This window comes from Pseudochaenichthys georgianus, chromosome 21 (assembly GCF_902827115.2).
Source record: "Pseudochaenichthys georgianus chromosome 21, fPseGeo1.2, whole genome shotgun sequence".
In the NCBI taxonomy this organism is placed as follows: domain Eukaryota; kingdom Metazoa; phylum Chordata; class Actinopteri; order Perciformes; family Channichthyidae; genus Pseudochaenichthys; species Pseudochaenichthys georgianus.
Window position 1 is genome coordinate 19,087,523 of NC_047523.1, and position 12,630 is coordinate 19,100,152.

Consider the following 12,630-nt stretch of genomic DNA (forward strand, 5'->3'; position numbering starts at 1 on the left):
CGGCAGTATACGCCGTGAAGTGGTTTGCGGCCTGCCAGTAAACCCAAAGCAGAAGAAGAAGAAGTGACGTCAGCGGCTTCATTTGCCTAATCCTCCCCCAGGGACTTTTTCTGGTGTGAACGCGATCTGTACTTAGTTCATGCGAACTAAAGAGTTCTCATGAACTAAGTTCGCATGAACCTTTGTGGGAAAAGTACCGCAGTGTGAACGAGGCTTAAATTCCCTTATTTCCATGTCTGTGCCAAAACAGTTTTCACACAACCTTGAACATACACTTCTCATCTAGATCAGTGGCTGGTACCTTCACTGACTTCCCATCAGTAAACACACAGGAACTTTGCATCATGGCAGTACTCACATCTTGATTGGACATCTCCCAGTATGGTCGTTCTCCGTATGACATCACTTCCCAGAGGACAATGCCATAACTCCAAGCATCACTGGCTGACGTGAACTTCCTGTAGGCAATAGCCTCTGGAGCTGTCCACCGGATGGGGATCTTACCTCCCTGAGAGACAGGACATTAAAACAAGTTAATTCAGTTAGAAACTTGGCTGATCAGTTTGTTCTGCAAATTCATATTTGGTTATTGGATTGTCAGACATGTGTTATTGTCAGTTTTATGATATCAATGTAATGGTATACATATCAAAAAAAATTACCGCAAGTTAATACTGAATGATGCATACAGGATATTTAGTATTTTGTGTAATAGGTTTATGTCACATACAAAGCCCTGACAAAATTAAACTATTTATGAGCTGTTCTGAAACTAAACCCTCAGTGGTTTGGACCAAGCATTATGTTCTCAACTGTAAAAGCAGTCTGCACTGTAACCTACCAAGAACACTTTACATTTCTCAATGATTAATTTACTCTTCCACAATTGCAAGTATAAACATTCTGACGAAATTGGGTTTTAAAGTATTCATATGAAATTAAATTGAACCCCATTGTAACAAAAAAAGTAAGGTTCAGCTTTAATCAAAGGTATTGGCATCATCCTTAGAGAAAGAATGAAAGAAAATACATATTAATCAAACCCTAATCTAAAGTTTCCTGCATAACATGGCAGAGTTATGTCTGCTGCATTTGTCATTCTAGCTCAGAAGCTGGACTAATGATGAAAACGGAGCTGGGGAAAAGAGGCCAAAGCAGCCAAAGCTAACAGAGACATTGGCCAAGCAACTGACTAGGTCTAGCCCAGTGCCGTCACACACGCGCCCTCTAGAAAACACACTGATACTACATGATCAGTAATGAAACTCTGTAGTACGATAACACATTGGGAAAACACACAATAACACATGGTAGCAGAAACGAACACAGGAAAACACACACAGCCTCTGCTTCCACATTCATACTATACACACCTGCTCCCCTAGATAAAGAGCAACATGTTTGAGCACTACATCAACAATGAACGTACATACCTACATGCATAGGAACATACAACAAAGACTCCAAATGCCAACGATTCAAGGGCCGGATGGAAATCTGCGTGCATGTGCAGAGCGTTGTCAGTTACTGCATCACTGGACAGTTTATTATTCTGTCTCATTATTTTAGATTATGTATTTCTGGGAAAAAGGCAAACAGCACATTGACTGTTTATTTGACAAGCAATTCTCAGCCAGCAAATTATACTGTGTTTAAAGGGGCTGCACGCATGGGCCGAGACCACAGGATCCCATGATGAAAATGACCACACACACACACACACACACACACACACACACACACACACACACACACACACACACACACACACACACACACACACACACACACACACACACACACACACACACACACACACACACACACACACACACACACACTGATGGATGTCTAAGGTGGGGTGTGCCTGTTGATGATGTTTCATTTCTGACATGAAGTATAAAAGTATAAAAATATCCCCCAACTGTTATCATTCTTACGTCAAAGACGTTTACACTTGTTTCTAAAAAAAAGTTGATCTCACTATAGGTTTAGGTTCTTAAGGATTCTCTTACACTTTTCCTTGCCCAAGCAATACACCTTACCTGTTCAGCAAGACATATCCTAAAACCCACTTGTGTTTTCTAGACATCAAAGTAATTATACCCAAACTATTGTTGTTGTAGAGATGTTATAAGTGCATCATCTAGATATTTGAAAGCTGATGTGATCTGAGAAATAGGTTAAAGCAAAAATAACATAAAAGGATTGTCAGCATCTCAAACTGCCATTGGTGCATTCATTTTCATTACAACAGAGCTATGTTGTCATTGAAAGTAAGAAGAAACTAAGTGCACTTAGTGGTGCAAATCTTAGGGTTGTGGATGGAGCTGTGATTGAGGGAGGCAAAGCTCTGTGGATTTATGTCAATCTCATCACAAAGCTCTGCCTTTATTTATGTGTTCTGTACCCTGGCCAGACAGAGGAAGAGTGTTTGTATCTGTTTGCTGAGATTACCTGAGTATAAGGCGGACGCTTGTTTGCGAGAAATGCCATAAATGTGGAACCAATTTCATCGTGGACTTCGGGTCGTGGCTAAACCTGTCTCTGCGGTCCTGCCTGGGTCTCGTCATGCTGCCTCCCTGAAGGCTCCCACAGGATTGTAGCTGACATCCTCGTGGATTCATCTTCTTATTACAGACATATGCATTTCTTAACATTCGGTCTATATTCTGTAAAATGTATTATCTCTTCGATTTACATACGGCATCTATTGCACGTCTGTCCGTCCTGGGAGAGGGATCCCTCCTCTGTTGCTCTCCCTGAGGTTTCTCCCATTGTTTCCCCTTAAACTGTGGGTTTTCTCTGGAAGTTTTTCCTTGTACTATGTGAGGGTCTAAGGACAGAGGGTCTAAGGACAGAGGGTCTAAGGACAGAGGGTCTAAGGACAGAGGGTCTAAGGACAGAGGGTGTCGTTTTTTTTCTCATACTGATATTCTGAACAATCTGTGCTGTTGTATTTGCTTAAAGTGTCTCTACTATAGGCTATTTGTATTATATGTACAGCACTTTGGCTCGACCAAAAATCGTTTATAAATGTGCTATATAAATAAAACTTGATTTGATAATAAGAACATTGCTGTTGTGTTTTCTTAAATGTACGTAAAAGACTTGCAAATATTGTCTCTAATAATGTAATGTATGTTCCCCTGTTTCTAATGTTAATGTATGTCCTTGTTGATTTGTAGACTTAGACTGACAATAAGGTATCTTTGTATTGTATCGTATAATCGTTTTGCTGGAGAGGTATATTCATATCATTAGAACTAAAAAGGAAGATATTGTTGCCAGTTTGAGAGAATGTTTGTATTGAGTACCATACATAAGTGTTGCATTCAGGGGGTTGTTGTGACATTGCCTTTTAAGTAGCACATTCCTGGATACAAAAAAAAAGGTGTGTTCCAGAACAGTTGCGAACATATTGTATCACACTGTCATTTCTGTCCTTGGAATGTGTTTGTGCTCGCTCACCCTGGTGGTGTAAGCAGCCTCCGGGTCGTCCTCCAGAACACGACTCAGGCCGAAGTCTGACACTTTACACACCAGGTTGCTGTTGACCAGGATGTTTCGAGCTGCCAGGTCTCGGTGAACGTAGCCCATGTCTGACAGATACTTCATGCCCGAGGCGATGCCACGCAGCATGCCCACCAGCTGGATCCCCGTAAACTGGGCGTCGTGTTTCTGAAGGAAAGAGAAGTCACACTCGGTGTTAATGATATACATTAAAAGTTATCATCTACATACATATGATATACAGAACACAAAGGGAGCCTGACCTTTCTGATTATTTGCATGAAATGAAACCTTTCTACATAAGTGTCCACAGCACTTTCATTAACCTTTAAAACCACCTTTGACATTCCGTACCTCATCTTCAGCTAAACTGTGAAATACCATAGCCAGACATGCAGTAATGTATGGACATTAGGAACAATAAGTACATAGGATATTTCTTTTTTTTTCAATCAGTCTGGCTACTGTCCACTTTGGATATGGTGCAATGTTATAATGGCCCATGTGGTGGCAAATTCAAGACCCATGACCTTGACATTTTGGTTGAATAATTAAAACAAAAACAGTTATTTGTCCAAAACTAAATAATAATTATGTTGTAATGCTATTCCTCTCTAACAAATATTTATTGTTGGAGAAAAACTGATGATTAAAATGTTTTTTATACTTTAAACACACTTAAATAGTTAAATACATAACTATCCATATAGTTACGGTATTTAAATGTGTTTGGGTTTTGGTTTTCAGTAAGCCATGTCAGGAAAAGCCTAAAGAATACAAATACATGTTAGGTTGGGAAATTGGTTAGATGCATTTATAAATACTAAAACACTTTTGGTCTGTTTGCATGAGCAATCAGGAGTCTGGTTTATGTTTGCAAACGTCTATATTTAACTCTGTATGTATGAACAGGAAATAAATATAGAAAAAGAAGAAAGAAGAGCTCAAGTTAATAAAGTAACAGCAAACACATCTGTCTATCTATCTTCTTCTATCTATCTATCTGTTTTTTACTCAGGGTTTACACTCAGTGTAGCATGAGAGGGAGTCATTTGTCTACATCTGCATGCATTTCCATTCCCTGCTCTACACATGCACTGATTTGCTCTGTGTTTGTGAAAGACCAAGTCTTTTGCGAGATGAGTGTAAGATGAGTGTGTTTTCCTTTGAAACCAACTGGGTCCACCTTGCCTCCCTTTTGGTCTGGAGCAATTAGTGGCCAGACCACCTGGCTTAGTCACTTCAAAGCGTTGCAGATTCAGAACACAGACATACAGTGCATGAGCTGTGTGTTTCCATGTCTGTGTGTGAGTGCACATGACACATTTTCTATGATGAAGTGCAGGACTCTGGGAAAATGTCAGGAAACAACAGCTACTCCTCCTTCATGTGTCAGGATACTGTGCAGACACATGTGGAGAAGGGCTAAAACAGGAATCAGTGCACATGCTTTCATGCCAGTGTTGAGGCTTTTGTGCTTTGGCTTTTCTCAGTGAGGCAGGTCAATTTCGCTTTAAGAGACTGGGGCATGGCAAGAATCAAATTCCATCCTGGAAGGAAGAGCAGCGGGGATACAGTTCATAAAACCTTGTCATTTGATAAGCCCAGTATGGAAAGTTTTGCTGAAACAGTCAGAACTGCTTAAATCATCCACAAGGCATTTCCAGGAATGTATAGAAAAGCCTGAACGTGTTTGTCTCAAAACTAGTCTGGAACTTTGCTCGTGAACTAATTTGTCGGTTTCTTTTTAGTAACAGTAGATAACAACAAACACAATTCATATACTAGTATATTTCCATCAGGTCTTACTCTATAACTGCTATCTGTCTGACTTTTTTAATGAAGACATTACTGTATATCCCATCATTTGGTCGCATGAAACTGAGATGACATTTGTAATGCTTTGTCTTTTAGAGCTAAGAAAGAAAGAAAAGAAATCCATGCAGAGAAATAGTCTCAAAGCCTTTGAAACGTTTGCAGTTCAGACTCCTAAGCAATTGTATTTCCACTCTCATAATACTCTCTTACCTTACCAACTTTACAGAATGTTTAAACTCCAAGTGTCACTGTTTAGAATGTGATAAATGCAACCCCTGTAGACATTTGTCATACAACAAATGTGAAGGACGAAACATACATACTACCTAATAGTGACCTGGAGTGTGACTATGGTTTGTACAGGTGCAAGACACTTTATCCACCTTTTCAAGATGTTCCCCGGTGTCTCTTAATCCTCAGATTGACACCAAGTATGTGATTCCCCAACTTCCTCTGTACCACTAAGAGGCATCATGATCCATTCATTCGACACGTGTCTGTGTGTGTTTCCAAGTTAATACTCACTCTCAAGAAATTGTCCAGGGATCCATTCTCCATGTATTCTGTGACAATCATGACGGGTTTACCTGTGACAGAAGAGAGGATTCAATCTTTGGTTACATCATCATCATATCACTAACATAATATAGTGAGAGCAATGACTACTGTTGACTACTGTTGACTACAACCACAAATACAAGACACTCATGTAGCCCAACGTTATATTCATTTCAGATGTATTCCCTGAAATTGGAAAATTCATAGAGTCAAAAGGGGGGACTGTAACTTGACTTAAAGCAGACGTTCATGGGCCCTGATAGGGACCAGGTTGAGCTCTTTCCTGTCTGTCAAACACACACACACACACACACACACACACACACACACACACACACACACACACACACACACACACACACACACACACACACACACACACACACACACACACATCAGAAATAATATAATCCCAGTCAGAGTTTTAGGGCCCCAGCAGGTCAGCTGTCAGAGTGTGACATCTTTATTTCTGTGGAAGATCTGGTTGTAAATCCTCCCCGCCTGCTATCATCTGTACCTGATCAGACTACGGTCCAACACGAGTTTATTACAGAGGGGGAAAAAGAGAAAGAAACTCTTAAGGAACCTTTAAATCAGCCATTGTTAAATGCACAGTCGTTGTCGGGACTTGTTTGTGTCCCAGATGGACAGCTTTGTTCTCCCTGCTCCCCTCTTGACTCCCCCACCAGCCGTTTGCTTCTTCTCCATTTTATTCTGATTAATGCACACTCCCCCCCCCCCTCCTCCTCCGCTGGCACCCTTTCATTCCCCGTCTACCTGTTCTCTATCATCCATGCCTCTCTTTCCCCATCCTCATCACCCCATCCTTTCCTTTTACATCTTCCCCTCTTGCATGTATTAAAGCGAACCCTCCCCATCTGGCGAGACACAGACTTTTCTTTCCGGCAGTGACACAGGCTGCATGAAGAGGGTGATGGAATCATTTGTTTAAAAGAAACAAATACATTGGTCTCACCGGAAGAAAAATAAATGTTCTATTGAGTCATTAGCTTTAATTAAATCAAAGCCAATCTGGTGTGGATTACAAATTAAAAATGCCCTTATGAGTCAATCAGACAATCAGCAAAAAATTTCCTATTTGGCACAAACAGCGGAGAGCAAATGAGCCAAGACAGAGGGTGTGCTTGAGTTAAGTCAGGGTCGGAGAGATTAAATAAATAAACTATGACTTCCAGTTCGTGATCGTCACCATAAATCATAAAATACACCCTAATTTAAACAAACATTGTTGGCTTCTCAATTTCCCCTTAATGTAAGTGTTCCCTCTAGCTTTTGTGCGTTTTCGCCACTTTAGGAAATTCGATTTTACACTCACAACAGCTTGGGTTGTCTAAATATAGTTGCTACACTTTCTCTTACAATTAGAGTAAACAACTTCTCATCATTTAAACACAGTCACAGCTAAACACCCTCCACCCACACCCCCATCCCTAAAAGGCCGTGATGGATGGCTCCGTTTACCAGCGGACGGCATTCATAGTCTCAGGAACACACACCCCCGGTCCTCCCTCCTGTCCTCCGCCCTCTTCCCTTCCCTCTTTCTCTCTGTCCTCAACATTGGCAGCAAAGATAAAGGCCCCCGAGCCCCCTTTATTCTGTGAACACAAGTTTGAGTGAATGTTTTTGTGTGTGTGTGTGTGTGTGTGTGTGTGTGTGTGTGTGTGTGTGTGTGTGTGTGTGTGTGTGTGTGTGTGTGTGTGTGTGTGTGTGTGTGAATGCGCTTGCAAATATGCAGTGTGTGGATCAGCCAAAAGCAGCAAGGTAAATGGGGTGTGAAAGTCTCAGGATTATTAAGAATTAACAGGAGCAGCTTAATAAATCACCCTACGGCAGTGTGTGGGTGTGTGTGTGTGTGTGTGTGAGTGTGTGTGTGTGTGTGTGTGTGTGTGTGTGTGTGAGAGCATATCAAATCAACCTCCTAAAACTATGCCACGCACTCATGCTGCTCCAGCTCACGCACATTTGTTCTGGGTATCCCTCCAAATGCCATGTACACACACACATGCAAGATACACACACTCACACACACAAACAGAGTACTGGATATTGTGCTTCCTCTTTTAGTCTAAAAGCAGCAAATGAAACCACAGTGAATTGTTATTGCAGCATTTTTCACCGGCTGGACCTTAGGAAGAGCGGCGTTCTGTAAGATGTATTATGCATTCTCAATGATGAGGGATTGTAAACAGAAAAACCTTCACTTTCATGTACTGTGTTCAAGGCTGAACAACAACAAGGGGGGAGGGAACAAAGCTGAAATCAACGGTGAATGTGATTCTTTACAAAATAGTTGTATATACTTTTTCCAAAGTACGCTTATTTTCACTGAAAGTTATGTTGTAGCTTCAAGAATAATAATTGTTCTGCTTAATTTCTGTTAGTCGTGATTCAAAACAATGAATCATAAGAAGAAAGTACCATTAACTCCATATGGTTTGAATGTTTTGCCCGTTGCTGTTTGCACATTACATTTAGATTAATTGGCGACGCTGTTCTTGATTAGAGTAAGTCGTGCTGGTAAGTCACTTTGATCAATTTAAAAAGCATTGAGCAATAACGGCAATGAGATTGCAAAGAAGAAAAAGAAGAAATTAATAACAGGACCCCAAAATTGTGACGATAAAGTTTTAAAGAAGAGAAGTTTTAAATGTATTTCATTCTACTCTTTAGAATAAGCTCGCTGGCAGAACTACTTAACAAGCCTGGTGCCGCGGGGAGAGATAGGGGCCCGGCCCGTTTCAGCGACAAAGTTCAGGCTCATTATTTCCTTTGTTCTTCAGTCATTCCCTCTTAAAGAGGCCTTCTGTGTGCTAATGATAGTCTTATGAAGAGGCCCAGAGGGGAGCGAGTCAGAGATATGGATTTATGGATTTATGCTCGCTTTGGACACAGCCTTTGATCAGAGCACATTGATCTGCAGAGATGTACACCACTGCAACTGAATAAAACTCCTGTGCTCCTTTACAGAAGTAGAGGCCACTTTAGAGCCATTTGTCATGACAATTGCAAATCTGGAAACGGTAAAAGATGCTAAACCTGTGACAACATGTGAATGCAAATGTTACTCTGCTCTTTCTTACTCCATCCTTTTATATTTTACACTATTCTGTGCTGTTTTGTGCTTAAACGAACCAATCAAATCACCAATGACATTTTACCAGAATACCTATTACACATCTTGATAAACTGGGATCACTTAAAGAATCTTGAAGCAATACCCTATGATTAGATTAGTACAAAGTGAAATCCCTTCAGTGTGCCCCTTTTAGTTGGAACTGATGGAAGCACTTACTGCGTGTTACCACCCCCTCCAGCCTGATGATGTTGGGGTGGTCAAACTGTCCCATGATTGACGCCTCAGCGAGGAAGTCCCGCCTCTGCTTATCAGTGTATCCTCCTTTGAGAGTCTTGATGGCCACACAGATCTCCTTCTTGCTGGGCAGCTTCAGGCGACCACTGCACACCTCGCCAAACTCACCTAAAGACAAAAGAATGGAAGATGCAATACAGTTAAATGTAAAATATATGAACGAGACTGATAACAGCAGGATAACACTTCTCTAAATACCATCTCTGGGGTCTTAGTATCTATAAACTATAATGTTGGTATTGTATGGTGATACACATTCAGATATACTTTATCGCCATATATCTGTGAGAAATGGTCTATTAACATAATATCATATGCTAAAATGATATATGTCGTGTATCGTTCATATGAAGATTCTAATTATACTTCCCATACAACATATATATGATATTTGAATATAATTACCTATGCTCAAAGGCAGAATTGAATCCATAAGTTGAAAAGTGGGGTTTTATTCGAAAGAGTTAATTTTGGTTAATCAGACTTTTGGTCATGCTAACTTGAAACTTGCCATCTATTGAAGATATATGTGTAACAATTATCAGTACAGTCCTATATCAGGGAAAGAAGTCCAACTTTCCAAAATATTTAACTTTTCACATAAATTCAACAATTGAACCAGAAGTATAACAAACTATAGGTTACTTACGTAACCCCAGTCTCAGAGTAACATGAAGTGAGATGTCTCACTATGGGATGCGCCTCATCGCGGAGCAAACAGAAGCATCAATCTCATTACGCCAATCCTGATTGGCTGGTGATCTTGACGTCAGCGTCAGGGGAAATCACCCCCTATAAGTAGCTTGCGCCACAACGCATGCGTCATTCAAAATAAGCACCTCTTCTCGCTTCACCATAGCAAGGAGGGCCGTCTGGTGAGACATCTCACTTCATGTTACTCTGAGAGCTGGGGTTACGTAAGTAACCTATAGTTCTCATTCATAACACTCCGATGTCTCACTATGGGATATTGTAGCTCCCGTATTGCCAGACGAGCTTATCTCGAGAATCACCGATCAACCAGATCAATTCTAATTTAGGTAGAGTCCCGACTCAACAAGGTGCCCAGCACGGCTCGGGCCACGCTTGGAGCGGAGACGTCTAGCCTGTAAAAGCGGACAAAAGTGAGCGGCGAGGACCAGCTCGCCACTGCACAGATGTCTTGGATGGAAACACCCTTGAACAAAGCCCAGGATGTAGCCAGGCCCCAAGTCGAGTGAGCCCGCAGACCCGAAGGTGCTCGCAAATTCTGACTCGTATAGGCCAAAGCAATTGCCTCCACAATCCAGTGGGAGAGCCGTTGCTTAGTAACAGGCTTACCCTTGTGAGGGTTAGCCCAGGACACGAAGAGTTGGTCATTAAGACGAAGCTCTTTTGATCTGTCCATATATGTGTGTAAAGCCTGGACTGGACACAACAGATCCTGCTGCTGCTCCCCGGAGGAAACCAGCTGCGGAGGAAATGCCTCAATGTCAATTGGGGTACACGAACCAACCACCTTTGGTGTAAAGGCAGGGTTGGGCTTCAACAACACTCTCGTTTGCCCTGGGGCGAACTGAGTGCATGAGGGATGTACAGACAGTGCGTGAATATCACTGATCCGCTTGGCGGATGCCAGGGCCAGTAACAGTACTCTCTTGAGTGACAGATGTTTCATGTCAGCTCCTTCCAGGGGTTCAAATGGGGTCATTCTGAGCCCATTTAAAACCACTGCCAGGTCCCATAAGGGCACCAGCGACCTGGAGACAGGGAGGAGCCTGCGAGTTCCCTTCATAAAACGGCAAACCAAAGGATGTTGGCTAGCCGTCTTACCCTCAAAGCCCACATGGCATGCAGCAATAGCAGCCAGGTACACCTTGATCGTGGAGAAAGCTCTGTGTTTATCGATCAAGTCCTGTAGAAATGATAAAATCACCCCGACAGGACATTGAAAAGAGATGTGCCTTGAGTCCTTCTTGAAGGCACCACTCCTCAAACACCCTCCACTTACAGTCGTAAAGAGACCTGGTGGAGGAAGCTCTCGCACTCTGAATAGTGTTTATCACCTTCTGAGGGAGTCCCACTGTATTCAGATTGTACCACTCACGGGTCAGGCCCATAGTGCCCTGCGCTCTGGGCATGGGTGAAGGAACCCCCCCCCCCCCCCGCCTGAGACGATCTGTCCCTGCGTGGTGGGGGCTGCCATGGCTGCCCGCACAACAGCTGATATATCTCCGCCAGCCCGTACGTTGCGGGCTAGGGCGGAAACATCAGAGTAATTGTGTGGCGTTGCTCCTTCACTCTGGCCAGAGTTGGGGGTAACAGAGCCAGGGGTGGGAACACGCACAGAGGACCCGGAGGTCAATCGTGTACGAGTGCGTCCCCGCCTAACAGTGCGTTTAAATCGTGCATTAAAGAGAACAGATGTCATTGAGCATTTTTTCTTTATGCGAACAGATTTGACGCGGCTCTGCCGCAACGCACCCACAGCGGACTCGCGATCCTTGGATGAGGAGTCCAGTCTGCATAGAGTGGTGCACCTCTGGACAGTAATTCTGTCCCTAGGTGCATAACTCCCGGTACCTGTGTCGCTCTCAGAGAGAGGAGACGTCTGCCGCTCCAAGGGATCAGTTTGTGTGCCAGTGTGTGTGACTGGAGACAACGCAACCTCCCTTGGCGGTTCATACACGATAACGTGTTGTCTGTCCTCACGAGGACATGGTGTCCTCTGAGAGAAGGCAGGAAGCGTTTTAGGGTGGGGACCACCGCTAAAAGCTCCGGGTAATTTACGTGCGCCCGCTGGAGGTCTCTGCTCTAGAGACCTCTCACCGGGCGACCTTCGTAGATACCCTATCAGCCTGTCTGACATGCGTCCGTGGTGAACACCTTCCGTGAAAGGACAGCACCCGTAGGCGCGTCCCGCACCAGAAAAGTCAGGTGTAGTGCCACTACGCATTACATAATAACCAATACTCTCCGCACGCCGTGGCGCGCGGGGTTTAGTTTTATTATGAGGCCCATGTTGAGCGGGTGCTTTACGAGGACATTTGTCTGCGTAATCTGACTCTGCTCGGCGGGCATTATAGATAAAACCCTTCTTTCTAGGAGAGAGAGGGCCTCTCTCTCCAGAATGTGGGTTGACTCTCTCTGGGCTTGTGAAAACAGATAAAGTATAACTGTTTTGAGAAACCCAGGCAGATGTTGTGAGTATCTCCTGCTGTATGCTCCTTAGAGCCAGCTGAGATGTAACGCAATCCAGGGAGGAGGCACCCTGGATTGGGACCTTGTTGCTGAAGGGCCGGTCTCTCCACGAGACCGACACTTCATCCAACATTTCCGGAAAAACCGGGAGGAGTTGCCTCCCTTTGCCC

At 43.2% G+C, this 12,630-nt stretch overlaps 1 protein-coding gene across 5 annotated transcripts in view; it reads right to left on the reverse strand.

The window, feature by feature from the left end:
• The window catches only part of epha3 (eph receptor A3), a 106,730-nt gene that overhangs the window by 13,820 nt on the left and 80,280 nt on the right, over positions 1-12,630 (reverse strand). For all 5 annotated transcript variants that reach the window (XM_071207114.1, XM_034109627.2, XM_071207113.1 and 2 more), the window contains 4 exons: positions 9,203-9,388; positions 5,857-5,918; positions 3,472-3,681; positions 359-508 (listed from right to left, as the gene is read on the reverse strand). In XM_071207114.1, coding sequence (XP_071063215.1) covers positions 359-508; positions 3,472-3,681; positions 5,857-5,918; positions 9,203-9,388 — 608 coding nt within the window. The remainder of the gene's footprint in view (positions 1-358; positions 509-3,471; positions 3,682-5,856; positions 5,919-9,202; positions 9,389-12,630) is intronic.